Source organism: Phycodurus eques, chromosome 22, assembly GCF_024500275.1.
Source record: "Phycodurus eques isolate BA_2022a chromosome 22, UOR_Pequ_1.1, whole genome shotgun sequence".
In the NCBI taxonomy this organism is placed as follows: Eukaryota; Metazoa; Chordata; class Actinopteri; order Syngnathiformes; family Syngnathidae; genus Phycodurus; species Phycodurus eques.
The window spans coordinates 8,149,101-8,174,162 of record NC_084546.1 but is presented as its reverse complement, the minus strand read 5'-3'; the positions used below and the strand labels follow the sequence as shown (position 1 = coordinate 8,174,162).

Below are 25,062 nucleotides of genomic sequence, written 5' to 3'. Positions count from 1 at the left end.
CAATTTAACGTGAGTACCACATACTGTATAATATTTCATCCAATCAGGTTGTCATTTTTGGATTGATGTGACAATCGTTGGACCCCTGGATGAAATTTTTATTGCCAATAAATAATCACGATGAAAAAAAAAATGTTTTAGTGGAAGCCTACCCTCTCTAAGGGCTACGACTTTTATGTTGGGTTTCATGATTGTGTTTTTCCTAGATAAAGTTGAGTAAATAGAAAGCGATCCTTCATAACTTGGATCCGATGCAAAGCTCATTGCCTCTCGTGTTTGGGGAACAATATCGCGACGTGACTGCCAAACACCAATCCTGCCGTTTGGGGTAGGAGAACTTCCTGAATGCAGTCAAATGTTGGCCCGTGGAGGCATGAATATCATCCTCCGTGTGGCTTCTGTCGAGGTGACAAAGGCACCAAAATCCCTCAGCAGGCCGGGCCAACAGCGCAGGATGCGGCTCGCGGCCGTGAACCTCCGCCGCGGCTTCGATGACAAATAGTGCTCCGGCAAAGCAGTACTTGGGTAGTAAAAGCAAACTGGGGGGCAAAAGTAGTTAATTCCCCTGCCATCCTTGCGGTTCCTTCCTGTGGCGAGCGAGGGGACGTGGCCAGCTGGCTGCGGACGTCAACAATGAACAAACACGACATTGTGCGGCTCCAGCGAGCAACCTGCAGCTTCCCTTCCCAGCTATGAGAAATACTCACCGTCCCCAGCAGTCATATTTTTGTGTCTTTGGCTGCAAGGCCGGATATCGATAAAGCTGGAACAGGATTGGGTGTCCTGTATAATGCGACTATCGCGCAGTGCTGTGTGAGGAATGCTACGTGTGGATATAGATATCCTTCCTCCGGGCTCTGTCACATGGAGGTGTGTGTCCGCCCACGTGCCACTAATCTCATGATGCTTTTGACCTCCCAGCCATCCCGTAAAAACACACCTGCACACACACATTCAACAACATCAAAGCAACTCAACCCACGTGGCTCCATTTGACATATTTACCGCTTTCGTCCCAGTGTGTGTGTGCCGTGGTCCTATTCATGTGCGGACCCCGCTGTGTCGCGTGTGTAATGGCTTCCCATTGCGAGGCCCGTAGCATCGAGCATGTGGAGTCCCTCAGCACGTCACTGTGCTGTGTAATTGTGTGGTAGAAAAGCCACTTTGTAGCACTCCTCCTGAGCCTCATTGACTCCGTAAATATCATTAACAAACCCTCTCACGGTAAAGTGTGCGCTCACACGCACAGACGCGCGCTTTCTGACTGATGCAGTCCCACGGCTACAAATATTTCTTCCACCGCTATTCAAGCAGCTCCAACTGACTATAATTAAGCCATTTGTCTACACCTTTAAACCCAAGACACAACCACGCGTCTGAAAACGCAAACATCAAACACACGGGTTTAGGTTTAGAGCGACCTTTCCATCAAACACATTAGGTTTAGAGCGACCTTTACAACACACCAAAGCACAATATTCATGGCTTTAAAGTGGCAAAACTTAATTAACTTTGCTCATGTTTGGAATAATGGCATTATGTTTTACTAAATGACTCAAAAACAACCCAGCCAACCCAAATTTGAAATTCACGTGCGTATAAACACATGATACTCACGATCGTTTTGACTGCGAACCCTTCTAATAGCATGCAATGGACTGACTATTCCATCGTCTTACTGTGCAGACCTGATTCAGTAAAATCAACTTATTGGCAAAGTGACCTCAGCGGAGCTTAGATACACACGCCAAAAAGCTACAACACGACCTTGTGTTTTCCCTAATGGCGTTTTAGCACGACATTGAACTTATAATAACAACACCTGCTCAGGGGGAACACATGCAAAGGTCTCTAATTAGCGCAGACCGAAGGGACACCTCCTGTTCTACAACTTGTGGCGCTTTCTTCCAACTTAAGTCCCATTAGGCGTGTAACTTCCAGCAGACAGATGTTACTAATACCGAACGGGAGCGAAGCAGACGTTAAAAGGGACGCGGTGTCACCGCGGCTACGATCGGCGCTGTCGCCGTGGCAGCAGGTGTTCGGCTTTCAGACACCCTCGCCAACCTTCGCTCGCCGCGTTTCGCACCGTGCATCCGTAATGGCGCTGATGTCCTCTAATGACGAACATGTAGTTCTAATGTTGCACAGCGGTGGCATTGGACCAAGTAAATATTTAATAACGCATTACACTTAATGGCTGACTGGCTGCTCGCTGATGATCTACTGGAACGCGTGGCGTAACGAGCCGTTAGCGGGAGGATCCCGCCCGCCCGCACAGCCCGCACGCACACACACATGCACACCCACGCTCTGATCACCCAGACTAAAACCATTACATTATGCATGAAAGGCTGCAATGAGAAGCAGCAAATTGCTTCAAAACAGACAACGTTGCTTTACTAATGAGATTTATGACGCTTAAAAGTGCCCATAACCTTGAATGGATGGATAGCGCGGATAAATTGAGTTGTAGACGTAATGCAAGGGTACAATTATGTTACATCATCCTAGTGTTAACATTGATATAGAGAGAATACGTATTGAGAAAGAAAGAAAAGAAAAAAAAAACTGCAGTTTTATCGGAACTACCTGCCCGTAGGCAGACATTTTTGTTTTCGATGTTTCCCCGGTGGATAGGTGAGATGAGCACGTCAGGGTAATCCATGGATTCGCCGAGGTTCCACAAGCATCTTCTGGCTGGTAATAAGAGTGAGCCAGTCTCCCAGTTAAACAACAGAAAAGGAAGTGGGATGACAGGAGTGATTGTTGATATTTCACAGGGAGGTGTCAGATGCACCTCTTGAACAATAAATATAATTACGGAGCTTTTTTTTTGGGGGGTTGCTTGTTTCACCCAAAATTTCAAACCGGATGTGTGAGACAACTTTTGGTAGCGCCGGAGACAAATGTCTGCCATCTGTTCCGACTCCGCCTTTGGAATTTAATACATTTGACAAGGCACGGCGAGGACAGCGTGAGCCGGCAACAAATCCACAGTCAAATGAAAGGGAGATTAGAAATGTAGGCAGCCTATCCCTTTTTATTACACCGCGAGACTTCAGACAGGGCTTGTGCTTATTAAAAAAGTGTTCTCACGGGCTGGCCTGAATCTCCTTTTGAAGCTGGGAACCTCTAATTTGTCACTTCTGTCCCAGCCTGCCAAGACAACCCTTTCAGCCCTTTTTCTCAAGCTCAGAAGGCGCCGCTTCTGTTCCGGTGCTCCGCAGAGAACTGGCTGATGCAGAAAGACTGGAGGATGAGAAAAAAATAGCAATTGCGGAGGTGATTCAGTTTCCTAAAGGGGGTTGTTGCGGCCCGCTTGGCTCGTTAGCAGACCGTCATATAAATGGACACCAGAGACAAAGGGGTAAGGTCAAATCCCAAATGCTTTGGTTTGCCCCCAAAAACAAAGTTTTCAAGGGAAACCCTTCTGTATTGCGTTACTGCCGATATAATGGGAGTGCAAAGCAAATTGACCGGTCAAGCATACAAACCATCCATATTTTCCTCCATGAAACCGTGGGAAGTCCTTTGCCGACGCACGCATCGATAGCTATCGAAGCCAAGTATGAGTCGAGCCAGGATTACAAATGTCTTCCTCGAGTTCATCGTTAACGGAGGAGATTCAGCAGGAAGCAGACGGGAGCTCAAGTCTTTGTCAATTTGGAGTGTTAAGGCCTTCGGTCACACCAAAGTCAGGCCGATGAAAGTGTGACAATTAGTGGCAGACAAAGGTAAAGTCACTGCTGGATGAAAGGGATTCAGTGTCGAGCAGTGGCGAAATTATCCACCTCGAAGTCAGCAAGGCACCAGCGACTTCCTTTTGTTCCTTCACTACCATTTGTTTAAAAAAGAAATAAAAAAATCTTAATATAAACATGAATAGCTCCCTGAGGTGCTTTGACATTTTTTAATATACTTTGTGTTCATGTTGCTCCCTTTTGTTATACTGAAGCACTTTTGCCGGCCTCTTTATGAATTATTTATGAAGTCGGTTGTATTGAACGGAAAACACTTAGCTACTACTTAGTGAATTAAACGTGAGTTTTTGTAATTTAATGTATTGGAATTACTATTTGAGCGTTGACCTAATTTGTTGAAAGTATACTTTTTCTGCAGTACACTGTGGCATACAGTTAAGGTCTCCATGCATAGCTGGTTATTACGATGGCCTCCAGTTAGCTTTTTGTACTTCAAACAGGCCTTACAGATCGACAGTGCAACACATTGAGTAGCCATTTGTGACACACTGCTTGCTCACTGGATATTCTATTAAAATCCCGATAAAAAGTGAAAATAAATACTGTATGTTCGAAACCTGGCGGCACGGTGGACGACTGCCTCACAGTTCTGAGGACCGGGGTTCGAATCCCGTGCCTGCGTGGGTTTTTGCACTTCAATAGTTCTCACTTTTTACATTTCATCCTCACAATCCAAAGCCAACTTTATCACCAGGGTCAGACAACAATGTGGTGTTTTCTTTTTGCAGGCGGTGCGCTGTGTGACTGAGCCTCCATTTTAAGTGAGTGGCGATGGCTCTTGCCAGTATCGGGGGGGGGCTGAACAAATGGGCCTGTGAAGTGTTAAAATGTTCAGCGCAAACGATTTGTGAGCAGAGCGCGGCGCACCGAGAGGACGCACTGTGAAATCTTGTTCGTCACCCAATGCTTCCCCTCTCTCAAATCACACCACCTGATCTGGCTTTTCCCATTTCAACCCGTGTCTCGCTCCTCGCCACATCTGGCCCGTCCCGCTCCACAATATCGCCCCACCCACATTTTCTTCCGCCTTTGTGTTCAAAGCCCGGAATCCAGCAGGCGGCATCTCGACTGGTCGCTGCCAGCAGAGTTGAAATCCGCCCCGCAGTCTCCTCCCTCCAGTCAACCGCCATTTGCACAGTGCACTGAAAAGTTAATTCGACGAGGTGATCCCGCATGCAGTATTCATGGGGCCCCCCTGCTGAGAACAGAGGAGAGGACTTTAGAGAATGTCTCCCCTTGTTAGATGTTGCGCCTCTTTCTGGAGCGTGTCTGCGTGATCCCCCAATATGGCCTCATTTGTACCGATTTATATTACATGAAGACTACTGTTAACAGTGTCCTTTTATAAATGTGTATTCCTATGATAAATAAGTCACGGGTGTGGACACAGAGACGGTGAGTAGACCCCGGGGTTTGTCGTGTTAACGCTGCAACAACAGCAGGTTCCATTCCCGAAGGGGGAAAAGCATGGCCTTTCTTCAACTATCCTACTTTATTTTGTTCATACTTGCTGGGAAAGGATGCGCGTGAAACTTGGCATTTTATTGTATTGACAATCAACACTGAGTACACGACTCTTGTCCTGTTATATTTCACATGCTTTTAAATATGAGCGCAATCATAAGCAAAAGCTTTCATAACATTTAGCCTTCATATTCTCTCAAAATTGCCGTTTCTTGTTTTTCTCGACTCCCCTTTCAGAACTTGGGGGGGGGGGGGGGGGGGGGCAGGGGGGGGTTTTGCTCTAAAAGGGAAGTACCCTTTTAGAGCAAATATTTTGGCAGAAATTGATCCATCATCGACCCGGAGTGACGTTACATAGTCATGTGATAGTTAATTCGGTTTGAGTGGAGTGAATTTTGCTTTCAACTAAAATGAGCAGAAATACGCTTGAACTGGAAAACACAATTCTCAATTAAACCAGTGTAAAAAAAAAATGCTTTAGATGCATAACAGTCTTCATTTTTTTCAGTGAATGCATCTATAAATAAAATATATGCTCGTACATATGCATTATTATGACCAGTTGGTTATTGTTACCGTGTACAATGCGACAATGCGGAGAGAGACGCGTACAGAGGGAGTTATTGTGTGAGGGAGTTATGCTTCTCTCAAGGCCAACAGCTGCCAAAGTAAATCTGCTCTAAGTTGTGCTGATAAGTCCTAAAAATAAAAAATAAAAAACACTGGGTTATCAGACAATATGTACTCACGGGTTGTTGAGCATTAACGTAATGATACAAGATTATCGTAATAGCTCTAAACGAGTTGCTTTCCCGGGATTGTTAACTTTACAGGCACACTGAGCACTGAATAGAGTCGAGAGCCGAGGCCATTTGCCTAACCAGGGAAAGGCTGCGGGAAAATCTCTCTCATTCCGCCTTTTGGGCCCTCCTATTGCCTGATGATATGATCCCACAGCAGGCAAAACGTGAAGTCCGCTCCCCTGCCATTTCAATGTCTGCAAGCGTCAACTGATTTTTCTTTTTGTACGTGCTTATCTCAGCTGTCCTTACCTTTCCCCCTCGCCCAGCTCCCTCATGTGGAGAAAGCGTTTCGTGGATTGCCCAGTCGGTCTAATCAAAGACAGACAGCACACTGTCGGACATCTATAACACGGCGGAAGAAAGATAGAAATCCCCCAAGTACACGTACGTGGCTTGCTTTCACTTGGAGTGCGTATTTGTGGCTAAAGGTGAGGCCTACAGAATCTATGGAGCAGTTGCAGAATCTGGATGTCTTTAACCTTTATCATGCAAAGAATCCCTTTTGCTCTTTCAATGCTTGATTTTTGAAATCAAAGAAGCTGTAACTTGTCTCCATAAATGGGAGCAATCAGAGGCATATAAGAGGCAATAAATGGCTTTGAACGTTAGCGATATTAGGTATTCAGGCCAAGAGGCGTCGTTAGTGTATGTTTATGGAGGAAGTTACTCGTCGCCAAACCGTTTGTGTACTGAAAGAAATTTCCAACTGATCTTTACGTAGAGATTTAGGAAAATAACATGCATTGATGCTATGGTAATCTCCCACTGTTGTCCTCAAGCTTTATGATACCGCAACGGGAGGGGGAACGGGATGATGCTTTGTACGAATACAAAAAACAGGATCCAAGTCTTCAGCAACATTTCTGAGCGAGAGCGCTGTTTATCACTTGATGTTCTTTCTGATTGTTCATTAAAAAAATAAATAAAAAATACATCAAACCCATCACTTTAGTGTTAAGAGTTGCACTCCTACGAATAAGTCACACGACCAACATAGCAACTATGGCTAACCTCGGATTGTTTACAGTGCTAATGCTAGCTTAGTATTCCTCGCGCTGCTATTTTATTGTCAGTTTGTTGTTGTCAATTAATTGAGGCTACATTCAATTCTGGGTTGCGGTTTTAGAACGGCAAACTTCCCTTTAAATGTGTTAGTTTAAATATATATAGATATATATATATAGTACAAAATGGGACTGCACAAACAGCGCGGAAACATTATGGCTCCCTGCATTAACACAACCAACCAAAGTGCAGTTATGTCAGAAAATAAGAGCTATGATGCATAAATTCCAACTTTGAACTTTGCTCACCAATCTATAAGTGTCTTTTACTGTGTCGCTTCCCAAAATGGATGGTCTAACGCACTGGTGTCAAACTGGTGGCCCGGGGGCCAGATCCGTCCCGCTGCATCATTTTATGTGGCCTGCGAAAGCAAATCAAAATTGCTAATTGTGTTCTGGTGTAAAATTGAGATGTTTTCAATCATTTTTTTGTTACCAATCCCCCTTTGAAAATATATGTAATATTTGGAAAAACCTGTTCTTATAGGCTTCTGATTTCAAAACTGGTTATTCATCGATGTGTTGTGTCGACTTTATGTAATTATATGAGGTAATCTTTCGTTTATATTTATTCACAGTCGTAGCGGCCCTCCGGGGGAAGTCATAACTACGATGTGGCCCGTGACAAAGATGAGTTTGACACCCCTGGTCTAACATGTTGTGTGGGTTAGCAAACTTGCTAATAGCGCAAACGTTGAGGCAGCACAAACATGATCTATGTTTTTGGTTGATCCAGGAAGCAAACACAATAAAAGCAGGGCCAATCCGAATAGACGGGAGGCAAATGCACAACAACACATTCACCCACGTATAAAAGCCTTCCCGCAGAAGCAAATGGGCACTAGATAGAGCACAGAAAGAGCACAGGCCATCTGTTCAGGGACACAGCTGATTTTTTGATTTTTTTTCCCCCCCCAAACGCACATTACATCCAACAGGAATCATTTGAGGCGAGATGTGCATTCCTCCCAGCTTCACTAGAGATTCAAAGTGGTAATACAAGCTCTGTCTACTGCTGCAGCTATGAAAAGAATCAAATGAAGTCTCCAATAGAATCTTGTGATGCGATTGTAGCCACGCTCCATGGCAACAGGTGAGAGCTGATATTGAGTGTACTTCACAGAATGGTGCATTTATGATGTGTGGAGCACTCTGTCATTGAAAGATATGTATTTGATTGACACATACCTTCTTTACCATTCGCCTTGTCCCTTTCGGGATCGCCACAGCGCGTCATCCTTTTCCATGTAAGCCTATCTCCTGCATCCTCCTCTCGAACACCAACTTCCCTCCTGACATCCACCAACCTTCTCTTTGGTCTTCCTCGAGCTCTCTTGCCTGGCAGCTCCATCCTCATCATCCTTCTACCAATATACTCACTATTTCTCCTCTGGACGTGTCCAAACCATCGAAGTCGGCTCTCTCGAACTTCAAAACATCGAACCTTGGCCGTCCCTCTGATGAGCTCATTTCTAATTTTATCCAATCATGGCTGCCCTCACCACTGTTTTATAAACTCTGCCCTTCATCCTAGCAGACTCTTGTGTCACATAACACACCTGACACCTTCCTCCACCCGTTCCAACCTGCTTGGAGCCGTTTCTTCACTTCCTGACCACACTCACCATCGTTCTGGACGGTTGACCCCAAGTATTTAAAGTCCTCCACCCTTGCTATCGCTTCTCCCTGTAGCCTCACTCTTCCCCCACCACCCCTCTCATTCATGCACATATATTCTCTTTTACTTGGGCTAATCTTCATTCGTCTGCTTTCCATGCCTCCATCTTTCTAACTCTTCCTCCACCTGCTCCTTGCTACATTTCTAACATATCTCCTATATTTAATCACAGATAGAGTACAGTACTTGTGGGTCATTCGAGATGAAGGACAACTTAGGGAATACAATTTTTGAAAAATAGACAATTTATTTTACATAGTTATGTTGTGTATGAAGAAAGACAAGTAATAAAATCATCTCAACCATTATTGGTAGATTTTACGGGGATGTTTTATTTATTTGTCATATTTATTTTGCTGTGTTTGGACCAACCCTGTAACAGCCTTAGAAACATCTTAAAAAATAATAAATAAAATATTGCAGAATAAATCTTTTACAATTGAAGTAAAATTTTATTTGAACAGAAATAAAATTTTGATCCTACGCTAATTACAGTAGCAGGGTTGTAAAATCAATTGTAATGTACAGTATTACATGTTGTACATGAGTACATGCTATCTGTGTTAGCTGCTATCCCAACTGGTCTAGAAAAAACTGAACAAAAACTTTTGCTCCCATGTTTTATGCGCTTAACCCAAAGGTCTCAGACTATGTAAACAAAATGCTTTTTTTTTTTTTTTTTTTTTTTTTTCCCCCTCAAATATTGCTCACAAATCTGTTTGGTGAGCACTTCTCCTTTGCCAAACTGACCTTCGGAGAGGAATTGACAAATTGTATACCATAACTCAATCCTATTTCATAAGAATTTAACCAGACAAGATGTCATGTTTATCGAAACGAAAAAAGAAAAAGTTGTTATATTGTATTTATTATGTGCGGCTCAGTGGCCCAGCTCCAGTTCCAGTGGTGGAAATTAATGAAGTACTTTGTTACATATTACAGTACCCGAAGTAGAATTTTCAGGTATCTGTGCTTTACCTTTACTCCCTACATTTGAAAACGAATAGCCGTTCTTTGTACTCCTTACTTTGTGAAAATAGGATCGCTACTTTTTTTCAAGAAAAACAAGCCAAAATGCCAAACAAATAAATAATCAGAAAATAATACATTGGATTAATTGCATACTATAGCAGTTCCCAGATAGCATGCGAACAGGTGTCTGCACAGCAAGTCAGTAGAAGAAAACATATTTTTCAGTGATCTCCCAGCATTGCTACTTTTTCGCCTTTACAGGAAACAAGTTTTTTTTTTTGTGATGCAGTTTTGTGTCTCGGTCCGTTTGTGTCTTATCAAAGTACTTCAAGGTGAGCTTTTTTCCTCTCCACAAGAAAAACGGGCAAAGCAAAATGGTCAACGACCTTGCGCTCAAAATAAGGCTGCGTCTTGTCAACGGCTAGTGAAAATAGCTGACCCTATCCGGCACAAGGACATGTACTCTGAGAAGCTGGGCAACAAGGCTGCAATGACGTTTGGCAGAAGTGACCACTCGGCTGGCTCCCGTGTCACCCATTTGTGACTCTGAAGTCGCTCAATCCAGAATATATCAGCGTATCATCAATGAAACAAATGAATGAAATCAGCTTGAGGAGCCTTTCGAAGACCAGCGCAGCCAACGCCACCTCTGCGGAATGCAACGCTTTAGCCCTTGTCTAAAACGAGCACAAAGATTTATGCAAAGCGCTAACAAGCAGGGTAATGCTAATCGTCATGGCAACACACAAAAATACCCCCACACGGTTCATAACAACACTGAGGGTGTCATTCATTGCAAACCATTCAGCCCATATAGCTGCAGTCACTTCTAGGCCAGTGCGGTCATTTTGCTACTTTAGCCGACGCAGCACTTTTGAGCCCGACAGTAACCTGGGAAGAAGTGAACACACATCCACACACAAACATTCATGAGCACCACACACTTCCTTACAGTCGCTTTACTAGTCGTAACTCGGGGGCTCTTGTTTTTGTCGAGGGGAGTTCACACCAAGTGCATTCTTTAAATAGCCTCGGAAGAGAACGCCAGCCCGCTTCGCAGGGCGCAGGGGAAATGTCAGTGGTTTAACAGTTCCCATGCTGCTTAGCTACTTTGTTGGGGGGGGGGGAGACTGAATGCAGCTGTTTATTGAAAGCAGTATCTGGTTCAGTTGGCCTTCCAAAACACCCTTTACTTTTTTAGCCAACCGTGTTACTCATTTGTAAATCATCCACCTTCTCATGCTACAGACTACAGTACAATGGGAAGCAAGAAATTGAAAATGGAAGCACACGATGATGTGAAACCATGTGATCAGCGCCCTTTGCACAATGGTCATTGCACCGGACTATTGCAATATGAGTCATTCGAACTGCTCTAAGTGCTAGAGGACTCTGCATCTTTTTGCACAATTGTTTTTTCTCAATGTCTTTATGTCTCCAAAGTGTTCTGTAAATTGACTGTCTGTTGTACTACAGCGGCTCCAGCTACCGGAGACAAATTCCTTGTGTGTTTTGGACATATTTGGCAAATAAAGATGATTCTGATTAATTTTGGCAGCGATTCGATTCTTATCACGTTTCGAGTCCATTCGATTCAAGGACGATACTGGTTCATCTAATCCGAAACGACTCAGTGTTTGAAAATCGCTTCAGTAACTTTCCAGCCAAAAATTCAACCAGTGCGACTTTGAAATAAATACCTGGATACTGGACAGTGGAGGTGAAATTTCCTAAATTCCTTTTTAAGACAGCTCAAAGTGAAAAACTTTAATTCATCAAGGTTCAACACTTTTCTAATGTATTTTCCATTTTTTAAAATTTTGTTTTCTTGAGTTTTAAATGGGTTGATTTGACGATTTTAGGGACAATTGTGAAAGCAACATACCCATAACGTATAATTGTATCTGATGTTCAATCTTTACAGAGTTGCATTTTTTATTTTGTTTTTTGCATTTAGCTTGCTGAAGCTTTTCTACCTTCTCAGGACCCCGCTCAACTTTTCCGATGCAGACCCGCGGCTTCGCTGCGTAATGATGTAATCCCCCCTGAGGCGAGGTAGGACAGATGAATAGCAAGAAGCCAACTGCACAGGCGGGCACGTTCCTGCGACCATTGTTGCTACTAATGTATTTTTAATTTCCCATGAAGTGACTGGAGTCCTCAAGTGACCACTACTCCATAATTGGCTGCCTGCGCGAACATCACTCAGCCTAACAAGAGCCAGGAAGCTTCAACACACACACACTTTGTGGCTTTGCATTACAATGCATTAAACTTCATCACTTACTTGGGACAATACATTGGTACGAGCCAATGGCCGGATGATCGCCTTTTGTTCGTAAAAGTCTTCAAAATGGGCCCACAAAGTGTACAGATTAAAAACAACCATTATTTACATGTAGCAATGTATACCGACCCTCATAAATGGAAAACAATAAACACACCACGACACTTTGTCATATAGACTATTTATTTACACATTTTTTTTTCTTAATTTCAAAAATTTCTGTACACTTTTTTCTTCTTCTTCAGGAACCAGTACACCACACGCTCTACTAGTCTTCCATTCGGTGACCATTCTCAAAGCATGGGGGGGGATTTATTATTTTTTTTATTAATGATTTTTGTTCATTTGTTGTTGGTTTCCATGAACAGATTTCCATGTAAGGAGACGAAGGGGAGCAAAAACTACCACGGGGAAATGTTACTCGGGGGTACCTTGCAGGAGATTCTTCAAAGATGGTTTGAAGTCCAGTGTTGTGCGCGAGTGTGTGCGTGTTGTGGAAGGAAGAAGGCTGCAGCCAGAAAAGACTCGAACTTTCGTCACTGCAGGGATGCTTGTGTGAGCAGACTGGCATTAGTCTGAACTATGGTTTTTAGTTAATCTAGCGATAGATTTATACTGGGGGGGGAAAAAAAAAACTGTAATGTAGATAAAATAAATCCACCCCCCAAGGTCAGAAGGTGGCACTATTTGTTAGACATGTTCAATAGGTTTAAATAATCTGGCTTTGATTTTATTTAAAATGTTCATCTTTTGTTTGCTGTGCGGATTAAGGCAACAAAAGTGACAGTGGCTGCAGTTTGTAAAATAATAAAGAGGAAAAGAGAAAAAAAAAATAAAGTAGCAAAAATCTAAAATCTTAGAAAAAAACGATGAATTTCTCCAACGCCGGGCATAAATTCCTCGGCTAGTTATGGAAACAATATTAATTTAATGGCTGATTTCAACACTGGAAAAACTCAAATTTTACCAAGTGAATTCATCTTATTTCTAGCGAAAACATCTTACTGTACTATTTTAAGACATTTTTGAGACAGACAAAAAGACTTGGTTTGAGATACAAGATCTTGAAAAAAAAATTCTTATCAAGTCAATTCATCCTCGTTCCATTGGCAGATTATTTTTCACTTATTTTTGGGCCAAAATGTCTGTCAATGGGTTGACTGGATAAGATTCTTCCAATAAGATCTTGTATCTTAAAAATTATTTTCGTCTCGCTGAAATTTTTAAAAAGAAAAAGTCAAAAATGTCTTGAAATAAGTACAGTAGGATGCTTTCACTAGAAATGAGGTAAATTAGGTAAGATTTGTATTTTTGCTGTGAAGATTATGACGAGGAAAACACATCCGCCCGTCTATAGTGCTTGTCTTCAATACCCAAGACCTCCGAACTGTGAGGGCAGACGTGCGAACCGCTAGCCAATCATGCTGCCGAAGGAAAACAACCTCATTCTCAACTGCCTGCCCTTATCAGAAAGCGGGGGATGAGAGGCTTGAAAACGGCGCGAAACTAATCACAGTCGATTTTTAACGTCCACTTGAGCTCCTCGTGAACTAATAAGGACTGAAACTTCTGATAAAATTGCACAAGAAGAAGGGCATTGCTTCAGGTCCACTTTGTTTTTATTGTGTGGGGGCAAACTCCCTGCAAAAGATTTGTTTTTACGTGTGACGTCGACATCTCTGGGCAACCATTTTAGGTTTGTTGGTGAAGCTTTCTGAACTCAATAGGGCGTGGGCACCTTTAATGGATGGAGGGAAATCCTCAGATGTGTTCTTCCTCATCCCTGCGGGGGAAGAAGAGAGGAGGTCATGTTCCTCGAACAGGAGAGAAAGCCGGGGTGCACTTTGCCCTTTTCGCCGCCTTCCGTTGACTTAACGGGCAAAAAAGGTCAGATCTTTGCCGTAGGAGAGGGGGGAAAAAAAAAAAACCATTCTCCCACGTCTCTCATGGGTGGAATGTGAATTTTAGAGTCACAAATAATAATAATAATAATAAAAATAAATGGTTCCAGGTCCACATGTTCAGTGCTACATCCACTCAGTTTGTCAAATCTCCTTTTGGGCAATGTGGTCCTTCTGCTAAAGAATCGTCAGGTAGCAAGAGGAGGAGGCATCATCATCTCTTGTAGTGGTTGGGGGCGTCGGCGAAGGCGAACTTCAACCGGTAGGCCTCGGCCAGCAGCACGCTGACTTCTTCGTTGCCCCAGTGCATGGTGGGGAGGTTTTGCAGTAGAATCATCAGGCCCTATAGGAGGGAAGAGCACATTTTATATTAGGATGGTCGTTTTGTTAAGCTGATTCACTGATTGTTTCTTGTAGCATTCATGAATGATTAATCTTAAAAGAAATAGTATGCATTTGTTTACAATTGAAAACAGCATTCGTCAAGATACCCCAACCCACTTTAGGCCAAATCCACGATGTAGAGAAAAAAAAATTGAGATCACAGCAAAACTAATCAGTTTCTCTGGTTTTGCTATTTCGAGGTTAATTAAAATCATTTTTTTCTGTTTCAGTCTATGAACTGCTGAAAACATAATTTCCAAATTCCAAATATTCAAATTTAGAGCAGTGCTCCTCAGTCTAGTAAGAGTACCACTAGTTGCACGTGGGCTCCCTCTAGTGGTACATGAAAGCATCACTAAATTAAATAAGATTTAACATTAAAAAAAAAATATATATATATATTATACACACAATATTTTATTATAATTTACCGCCTAATCAAGGATATTTAGCCAAATGCTAATGCCAGGTATTAATACTAAATGAGCCTTTCAATGTTTCACATTGTATGCTAAAAATGTAATGTAATTAGCAATAAAAGCCCTTCGAGGAAATTATTGTAACTCAAACTGTGTTTCAAATAAATTTAGTTTGCATAAACAGATTGAATGCATGCATAAAATAATAATAATAATGAAAAACAAATTATTTTGCACTAACTTATAATGGGGCTTCTTATCCCACGCTAAAAACCTTTTCGTTTAAGCCCGCAAACACACACACACTACCAATGGCGGAAACATTATCTCCCCAGGTGTTAATTAAGTCATTTTTCATGCAGACACACAAACCACTTGCAGAATATGACCCATTATTTGCTGTTTACTTCTCTCCCTTTGCAAATTAAGCCACTGATTTAACTTTTTGGAGGATATGCGTCGAACAAAAGAAAATGTTGGAAAACATGGCTTGTGGGTTAAACGAAACAACAGTAATCAGCAGTCCCCTGAAAGTCCGCGCGATTGAAAATGGACTAAATTGTGATGGAAATTTGACAGCGCAGACGACTACATGCGATCACATTTTACCCACAGTTGTTTTGATTGTCTTGCTCCGAATCACTGTAAATGATCGGAGGCGCATGTGGGAGAGCAGCGACCGTGTTAGTCCGAAAACCTTGCACAGTGCTGCCTTGAGAGATTCATTTGTTCCGAGAGCACCTTGTATCTCAATCGCATCATTCCCCAGAGTCTACTGGGCGGGTTCTGGCTACGTCACACACAGATGTTATTAAGTCAGTCAAGGGTTTTTAAAGAAAAAAAAAAAGGATAAAAAGAGGGGGGGGGAAAAAAAGAATCATGTCAAGTACAATTTTGCTTGTCAACATTTTCCTCGGCAGTGTGTGAGTATACGGTACGGGTGCGCACACAGTCAATCTCCAAGACTAATGTCTCCCTCTCAAATGGGAATGAGACTGGTTCACGCAACAGATTCCATGTGTGTGTGCTTGTGTGTGTGTGTGTGCGCGCGCGCGCTATGGATCAGTGCCCCAAGAGTTTTCATTATCGAGCCCCAAATCATTGCCATGACAACCGGGGTCTACGACCAATCATGGCGCTAATAATCACATCACAGGACAAATCATGTGGCGACAGTTGACTCCCTGCTCCTCCACTGTATAACCCAAATTAGAACTATAATTATTTTTCTATTTCACAACCATTTCTTCTATGGGACAAAGAGGCACTATGTTTTATCTCTGTGTGCTCTATATTAAAATGGTGTTTCATTATTATTTTTCCCTTCCTTGTGTTTTTAATGAGCGGCTGAGACAACCCTAATGACTTTGCCACTAAAAGCATTTATATTCGGAGTGACGCCATTGAATAACACCAGCTTTTCTCCCACTAATTAAGTTGCCATTCAGTTTACCTTTTTCTTTTACTTATCAGGCACTTTGCTGGGTTTCAATTCAAGCATCTTGAATAACTAAAAAGGTGATCAGGACTCGGGGAAAGTTCTGCGACATCATGATGATTACACCGTGGATAAATGCTGCGGGAGATAATTAAGTAAACATTCATGGCAGATCACAGGAGCTTCGACGTAAACGGAGTTGTCACTTTTTGTGAAAAAAAAGACAAACGCAATGACAACCTCGTAAAACAGACAAAGCAGTTGAGGGCTCTGCGCGCTATGTCGATGCTTGCCCCAATTATGTTTGGATAACCGAATAACACAGGTGAAGAACCTTCAAGTATTAAACTCGTCTTTCAATGTCACTACTGAAAGGTTGTTTTTCCACCGGAGGATATGCGTCAGAAAATGATGTGTCGACATCAAAACAGGAAATTAAAATGGTTTTGCAGTGGTCTATGTTATATTCCGAGTGTCCATATAGTGGTTATTTAAAGGCACGGCATGACTTCTCGATAACTAGCGATATCAAACCCAATTGACTAACTAGAGAACGAGCGAACGAACAAACACATTTTGACTTGGCTAACAGACTGACTGACGAGCTGACTAACTGCATAGCAATCCGAACAACATTTTCACGAGCGAGTTGAACTAATTATGACTAGCTTCCTAACAACTAGCTCTTCGGGCAATTGTAAACATTTGTTTGAGGGTCTCTCCGTTACTCGCAATTTGCGTCAGTGCTTGGGTTCCTAAATGTATAATTCAAATCATTAGCTTTGGTCAGTGGATCTTGCCGACATGATTATCGTTTTCTGCTTCATGTTTGCTTCTTTCCTTGTGAGCCCTCCAGTTTGAACAAATACGAATAATGGGATAATTTCCTTCCCGTTCCTGTTCTGTGCTTCATTTCAAATGTGTTTATAATGCTAACTGCTCGTAGCTCACCCTTTCCATTAGCCATTAATTCAAAGTACATTTCCAATATGCAAAGCATTATTTCTTGAACTCCAGTGCACGAAAAAAATATGCATAACAAGCTGCTTGTTTTTGTTCCCCCCCCCGCAATGAAAATTTGGACCTTGACTTTGACCTTCTGCCGCCCCCTCCTCCCGGCCTCCCCCGTTGTTCACAAAGACACACTCCCTCTGAAGTGTTTTCACTGGGAGCATTTGGGGAAAAGAGCGGAAGGAGAAGGAGAGAAAAGGGCGCCTGATCGCCTTTCAGGCGGGCCTCTTGCTCATCTGTATTCTGCAGAGCGCCACTATCCGCTCGCCGCTTTCACCGCTCGCCAATACACACTGCGAAATAGCCAGAGCGCGCGTCAGTATTTATGCTAATGCCTGTCCTCACATGAGCGCAATGCGGTGGCATAATAATACATAACATTTACAATTAAAGAAGAAAGAAACTGTTTTGGGCCGCTGACGTCCTGCCGCGCACATTAAACTGAGGGCAACAGAAACGTTGGTAATGGATCTGGGAGACATTAGAAGTGGTGCATGCCTCATGTTGTGTTTAATGTTGAAAAATTCTATGCCTTGCCTGAGAGGTCCTCGAAGCCTGGGGCTAGACAGCATGTATTGGCCTCCCCCAAGGCTCTTTGGGGCTCTCTCTTCACCACTCATAACAAACTAAAGATAACAAAAAAAAAAAAAATTAAAAAAAATCTAAACTAAAGATGGAAAAAAAAAATCTCAATAATACAGTATGATGGACAGATATTCATATTCAGTTCATCGAAAGTGTTTTTTGTCGGAACTTGCCAGCAAACATCCCGTGCATCAGAAAATGATTCATAGCTCTTCACTTATTCTACACTTTCTTTTTTAATATAATGGAATACACAATAAAATAAAAGTAAGAAATCACACACACATGGTATACAAGTATCACAGCCTTAGCCATCTGGCTCAAAATAATTGAGCTCAGGTGCATCCTGATGGAGCTTGAGAAGTGATGTGAAGAGCAAAAGCCCAAAGATTGGTGTGCCACGCTCGTGGCATCGTAAGCAGAAAGACCCAAGCCTGTAATTACTGCCAAAACTGCATCAGACTTTAAATACTTATGTGTTTTTTTTTGGGGGGGGGGGGGTCAATGTCTTTATGTCACAAAAGTGTTCTCTGTCAATTGACTGTTGTCGTACGAGAGCGGCTCCAACTACCGGAGACAAATTCCTTGCGTTTTTTATTGGGCATACTAATGTGGTTTCAAATGTTTTTTTCATGTTGTTATTAATGGGTGTTGGGTGGAGAATTTTGGGGATAAAAACAAATGTGGGACTATGGCTATAACATAAAAAAGTGGAAAAACGTTAAGTGCTATGAATGCTTTCCAGATGCACTGTACAGCCTCCTGATAATGCAGGAAGTGTAGCACGTGTTAGCATATATCCATAAATCTACGAGGCCCACTAATTGCACGGCGACCATAGGAGGACCGACGGCCGTCTAATCAAGTGTTGCTTTGTGTGTATGCACGCTAAGGCCTCTACGGTGACTGGGGAGCTTCATTAAGGCTATATTTCAGCCTGGGTCTCATCTGCCAGCTATCACTTCTGCGGGGCTAATGGCTTTAATTGCATCCGTCTTGGCTTGCGGGAAGGAGGGTGGTCGGGAACGGGCCGAGAGACACAGGTGGCATGGAACCACGCTGCGAGGCTGCGACAAAGCCAGCTTGTCTCAGTTAATAGACGCGGTTGTAAAGAGTTTAACTGTCTGAAGTTTGTCGCTAACCAAAACAGCAGCACCAAAGGACGTAAACAGGCTCTCAGATGAATTGGAGTGTGTAGTCTAAGTTTTCTAAGCAGTAGCATATTTATTAGGGATTAGTTGCTAGCAGGTGGCGACGTGATCACTCCACAATGTTGTGTGTTTCCATGTAACATCACTTGCTGGTTCACCCCAATCTGGCTTCTCACGTCCCCATAAATTGTTTAATATTATTGTGAAAATGTGTTACAATCAAACTCCTCTGACTGTATAGGTGCCTGCTCTACCTGCAATGGAGTAACCCGCTGTATTCCACCACTATTCACAGAAATGCGTCTTAATGGCTTGTATGTTCTCTGGCTAATAAAATAAGTGCGTTTTCATTATGTGGCTGTGACATGCGCATGTGGCTTCCTGCTGATATTTAACAATGGATATTCATTTATCCCACAGCACCAACGCATTGATCTGCCATGACTGTACACAGTGTGAGACAAGAAAGGCAATTAGAGCCCTCCATCCCCTTCACTTGGCAAGCCTTAAAGTGCTTAATGGCTATTGATACGAGGGGAAAGCAGATTGTCAATAGAGTCGGTGCTAAGGTTCTTCCTTGAAGAGACTATTGCATTTGCTCGAGATTTTATGTTGCAACCAGAATGTCGCCTCACTATCTTTGTGAGCTATTTCACTGCCACTCACTCACACTCCATTCAATTCTTGAATCTCTTCACACACACACACACACAACATTGAGCTAAATTGGAGCATTTTCCCCCTACTTCCCATCTAAGTCAGCAAAGGCCTGCTTATCGGATATCTCAAAGATTATGTTGACCGAATAACCTGGGGAGTGGGGTGTATTTAGAGTAATTTTTTGTCAATATTGATCCTGTTCAATGTGAATGATCTCAAATCAGTGGTCAACGCCAAGTTCAGCCAATCTGGAAGCGAATAGAAGTTTAAATATCGAAGAAAAATGACAAGGATAAGATTTTGCAACCGCAATGTACTGTAGTTACTCGATAAGCTAACAGTTTGCAAAACTTTCAGCTATTCCGCTACGACTCTGCTTTTTTTTTTTTTTTAACACCTGGATGCATTGTGGGACTATGCTGCCTCTCACAGGTCAGTCTTGGTACTACGACATACATATTTTGCGAGGTGTGCTGTGTTTGGTTGGTCATCGCCATTACACCACACACGAGAAGATCAGTAGCACACACACAGGTCTCTTACATTTTAAAAATTGGTTCTCACATTAAAAAAATCTATGTTTGTACCCAGCTTTAGCTGTGACTGGCCATGCATACGTGTTAATTAGCCCGCAGGGTAGGGCTGAGCAATTAATCAATATTATTGATGAATTCTCATTTATTCGTCAGCATGAATTGGATTTTGGTGAACAAATTTAGATCTTTTATTTTAAGGCCATATCGCCCGGTCATCCCATAAGGGTTAAAAAAAATACAGTTAACAAGAGTGCTCAGATTCAGCGCAGACCTTTGCGAAGGCTACTTGATCAAAAGCCACATCAAATAAACCAATCAAACCAAAAGGGCCGTTTCGCTGGCAAGATGAAACTGTGCCAAGTGAAGTGGAGATATGAGTGCTTTAAGCATTTCAAGGTGCTTCGCTGTCATTCCCGTGGTATCGCCGAACAGTAAGGGGCAAAATCCCAGGAGAAAGTAATTGGCGGCGTGATGACAGATGTGTTGTGCAAAAAAAAAAAAAAAAAAAAAAAAAAACTAAGGAAAAGAAAAAAAAAAAAAAAAAAAAAAGAATGTCCACATTCAAAGACACACATTTGTGACCAACAGCCGTAAGAAGTGGCCGGTTTTCTCTGACATGCATCATTTCACTTCTAACCTCCTTCAGCTAGCACATCTACATGAACACACACACACACACCTATGCAAACCCCACCCCACACACACACACACACACACACACACACACAGTGAGTGTCACCTGCAAGCGCACACTCCAGGTAGCCGGCAGTGGTAATGGTGTTTTGTGGCAGGCATCCTGAGGTGTAATGGGCATAGGCACTGCTCTGTCAGGGCCATTAGCTTTCTGTAGCACGTATAATTACACTAAATAGGCCCTGTGGCAAACAGTGGGCGCTAAAAGAGGAGTCGGCTATGTGGGGAGAGGTGTGTATGTGAAAATGACTGGGCCAAGTCATGAAAAGGCAGGTGGATAAAAGCCCACCATTCCAACAGCTAATGAGGCAATTCTCTGCTGATTTCAAAAATTTATCTTGTCATTTAATTGTGTATTTGTAATGACACAAAAAATGACCCCAAACAGTTGCTGACAGGCATTAATTAGACAAGTTATTTGTTCGAGATGAGATCTTTAGTGGATTATTATTTTTCATTTATCGAGCTGTATCGTTCGTCTAACATAATTCTAAAAATGTGCACTTATTTTTTGTTTAATGAGCAACCTGTTTCCTCTACCTGATCAGTCTTAAGTTGTAATAGCACAATTCACCAGAATTTTGTATGGGTATGCCTGAGCGCTTTCACTGTCGTCTCCATCAGGAATGTCATGAAGAATAGGAAGCGGCTTAAGGTTATTCTATCGCACACAACTCACAGTCAGGGTTTCATGCAATTAAACTACAATGTGAATGCAAACAGACAGTTAATTAAGACACAATCAACAAACTGTGGGCAACACAAACTCAGTTGGAAGATAATGATTAACATCCTCATCACGGCAAGAATTCAGCATTGAATGCCGCAATGCATGCTGGGAACCAAAGTTAAAGCGAGAAGTATACTGAAGCTGCCAAGCTCTCATATCAAAAGTATCTGTACTGATATCTAGCAGAATCTCCCCAGATCCCTCAATGTTACTGTATGTGCTTTACCTGCACGACAGATGGAAATAAAATGTTAGAATATGTACAGCATTATTTATGGGGATGTGAGTTCCCCCCCCCAGTCTCTTGAGTGCATTGCATTCAGTGACAGGAGAAAAAGGTATGACGAGCATACGTGCTCGCGGGCATGCATCCCAGGTCGTCAGTTCGCGGGAGCGTGCTCACCGATGTGGAACGCCAGAGGGCAGATTGCACGGGGAGTAAACCACCTCCACCCTCCTGCTTTTCATTTAGTGGCTTAACCAAGCCAGCCAACACGGCAGAGAATGTTCACACTTTACACTCCATACAACGCCTGATAACCGCTGGCAAATTCATTCATTTGAAATTATTTTCTTCCTGTTTGTTAGTTGAAACCATAAAAGTGAACAAATCGTTCACTCTTAGGAAGCCAAGCAGTGGAGAAGCCAGAACGTCATACGCTGTTGATGTTCTTAAATTCTCATTGAAAACAATTAGCTCACACGTATTTTAATTTACTTTCATTCCCATCGCAGCCCGTTTATGGATAACACTAGTTGGGGTTGCATTACCTTTGACTTTTGTAGCTTGCTCTTTACGCATTTAGGCAGAACACTAGTTCAAGGTCTGTATTAGCTTGGAATTTATTTTTGTGATCTCTACCCGTACTTTGCTCCCTTCCTGTTGGCATACCGTTCTATTTTCTGTGAGCGTCAGAACTCTAATTGGGCCTGAATTAGCTGCTTCATCAGCCACAGGCCTGATGAAATTCTTAACACTCCATTTACAGTGCCGTGAAAAAGTATTAGCCCCCTTCTGAAATTCTTGTATTTTTGCAAACGTAAGATGAGCCATTATGTTCTGTTTGGTGAGCAGTGGTTTTTACCTTGGAACTCTGCCATGTATGCCATTTTTGCCCAGTCTCTTCCTTATTGTTGTGTCAAGAACACTGACCTTAACTGAGGCAGGGGTGGCCTGCAGTTCTTTACAAATTGTCCTGAGTTCCTTTGTGGCCTCCTGGATGAGTCATTGCTGTTCTCTTGGGATAATCTCTGTCGTCCGGATTTTGTTTTTTTGTTTTCTCCATGTGAGGATAATTGCTCTCCCTATGGTTCGCTGGAATCCTAAAGCTTTAGAAATGGCTTTTGTAACTCTTTCCAGACTGATAGATGTCAATTATTTTATTTCTCGACTCTTCTGGAATTTCTTTGGATCATGTCATTTTGTTGCAACTTTTTTTATCTTTTGCCCAACTTGATTTTGATTTTTGTCCACTTGACATTTAATTCAAGATTTAACAAGGGGCATACTTACTTTTTCACACAGGGCCAGGTAACTTTGAAAAGTTATTTTTTTCCTTAACCAATAAAATCATTTAAAAACAGCATTTTAAGTTCACTCGGGTTATTTTTGTCTGATATTTACATTTGTTTGATGATCTTAAAGTAGGGAATCAATGCAAAAATATAAGAATTTGAGAAGAGGGACAATACTTTTTTACGGCACTGTAACCATCATGTCTGCTGCTAGTTAGAATAGATTATGCACCAAATAGGTATCTTAGTCACAAACTGAAGAAGAAATTCATAACCAGAAGAGTGTGAGTGGAAAAAGAAAAGTAGATGTGACAGATATGGGCTGTACGAGATGATAAGAAGCTGCTCAACAGGCCCTTAAGAACCTGCCAGGCCCACGTCTAAACTCTCACACTCAGCGGCAGGGGCAGAAATCTCAGGGAATTAAACCACTAAAGCTGGGAAGAGCGGGAACATTAACTTTTCGGCTCCCCCGCTGACATTAATCTGTGCCCAAAAACGAGTGTTCTTTTGGGCAGATCAATTTGTGAGGATATTGTGCAGTATTTCCTGCATATTGGTCCAGCGATGGATAAAGTGGGCCACACTATCACACATATCTGTGCTCCATTAAGTGCCGACATGAAGACATTAACAAATGTGTAGTGAGAGCTCATTTGCAGTATATTGTCAAATGCCATGATGACATTTGGCTGAATGTGTTTTGTGCGAAAGGCCAGTTTCGGAGATATGCTTGTGGGAGTGTTTTTTTTTGTAAGCTAACATTTAATGGGAAAATAAAAGGGATGAAAAATAAGATTTCCCCCCCCCCCCCCCCCCCCCCCCCACTCCACTCGCATATGTTGTTTCATACTGTCTATACTTTCTGAGTGCTGTCTCAATAGTGAAAAAAATATGTACACACGTTTGCATTGTTCACAACGTTGCAGAGCGTAATTTAAAAGCCTTTGGTAACCCCGAGTTCAATATGGAATGGAAAGGAATGAAAAGCAGCGCTCTCAACACGAGCGAGACAAACGTGAAAAAGGAGTGATGTCGAGACTGGATTCGAAAGCGCGTCAGGTCGCCAGACTCCTGACATCCACAGACATCTGTCGGTGTGGAATCAGCTCTTCAATGTAACATCATAAAAAGCTTCTAAAAGCCTTCATGTCCTTATAAAAATAGACGAGGTCAGCTGCGGTCTCTTTCTGTCTTCTGTTAAGCTTTCTCAACTATCAAGTCTATAGAGCCTTATTGCTGTTCTTGAACTATAGTTTTCTTCTACCCAAGCTTAACCATGTAATTTTTGGAGCGCAGTGTCACCCTGTGATATCGCAGTTCATAGTTTGCGCCCCAACTATATCGCAGATTTTTAACCCATCAGTTCTTCTGGCTTTTTAGTTTAAACAGCCAAGTCCGAATGTAGAGTTGCGGGTCGTCAGTGTCGTACCAGGTTGTGCCGCAACATGCCGGGCAGCACTGAGGTTGACTGGAAGAGATTGCTGCATAATTAGACCAAGAAGAAGAGGCAGAGAAGGCCCCCAACCAACTATAGTAATAGTTGTTCCCACAGAGTGAAAAGAATATGCGGCTGTGAGGTTTTGTTGTATGCTCTGTTTGGATGTGTTGCTGTTCTATGTGTTAAAAGTAGCATGTGTTCCCCCCCCCAAGGTTTATAATTACTGTAATGTCTAAGCTAACCTCTGTCCGCCTGGCCATGGCGTTTTGCATAATATCTAAGCTTGCGTACTTTTGTTAGACGGAATTGTACGGTTTGGTTGAACATGTTTGTGTTCAAATACTGTATACACTGTTTAATTCTCTTTTGTGTAAACTTCAGCTGAGAGTGACAAACAGTATGAAGAAAGCACACTTTGCCTCTTGTTTGGAGGAATGTGCAAGCGAGACAGGAAGAAGGCAGCAAGGAATACTTTAAAAAGTGTATTTTAAAAAATTTAAACATATTTAAACTGTATCATATGGTTTCTCTATCTTGCAGATTTTCACCTTTTGCAGGTCGGTCCG

At 42.4% G+C, this 25,062-nt stretch overlaps 1 protein-coding gene and 1 long non-coding RNA gene across 4 annotated transcripts in view; one reads left to right on the top strand and one right to left on the bottom strand.

The window, feature by feature from the left end:
- The first annotated feature begins 5,022 nt into the window (after positions 1-5,022).
- LOC133396973 (uncharacterized) lies at positions 5,023-12,160 on the top strand. Its single transcript, XR_009767513.1, has 3 exons — positions 5,023-5,159; positions 11,730-11,800; positions 11,894-12,160. It is a non-coding gene; the product is annotated as an uncharacterized LOC133396973 (long non-coding RNA).
- A 45-nt stretch (positions 12,161-12,205) lies between these two features.
- tbc1d22a (TBC1 domain family, member 22a) overlaps positions 12,206-25,062 on the bottom strand; it is a 75,846-nt gene continuing 62,989 nt past the window's right edge. For 2 of the 3 annotated variants that reach the window (XM_061667305.1, XM_061667307.1), the window contains one exon: positions 12,206-14,276. In XM_061667305.1, the coding sequence (XP_061523289.1) occupies positions 14,148-14,276 (129 nt within the window). In that variant the 3' untranslated portion in view covers positions 12,206-14,147. The remainder of the gene's footprint in view (positions 14,277-25,062) is intronic. The other variant, XM_061667306.1, reaches the window with a different exon arrangement.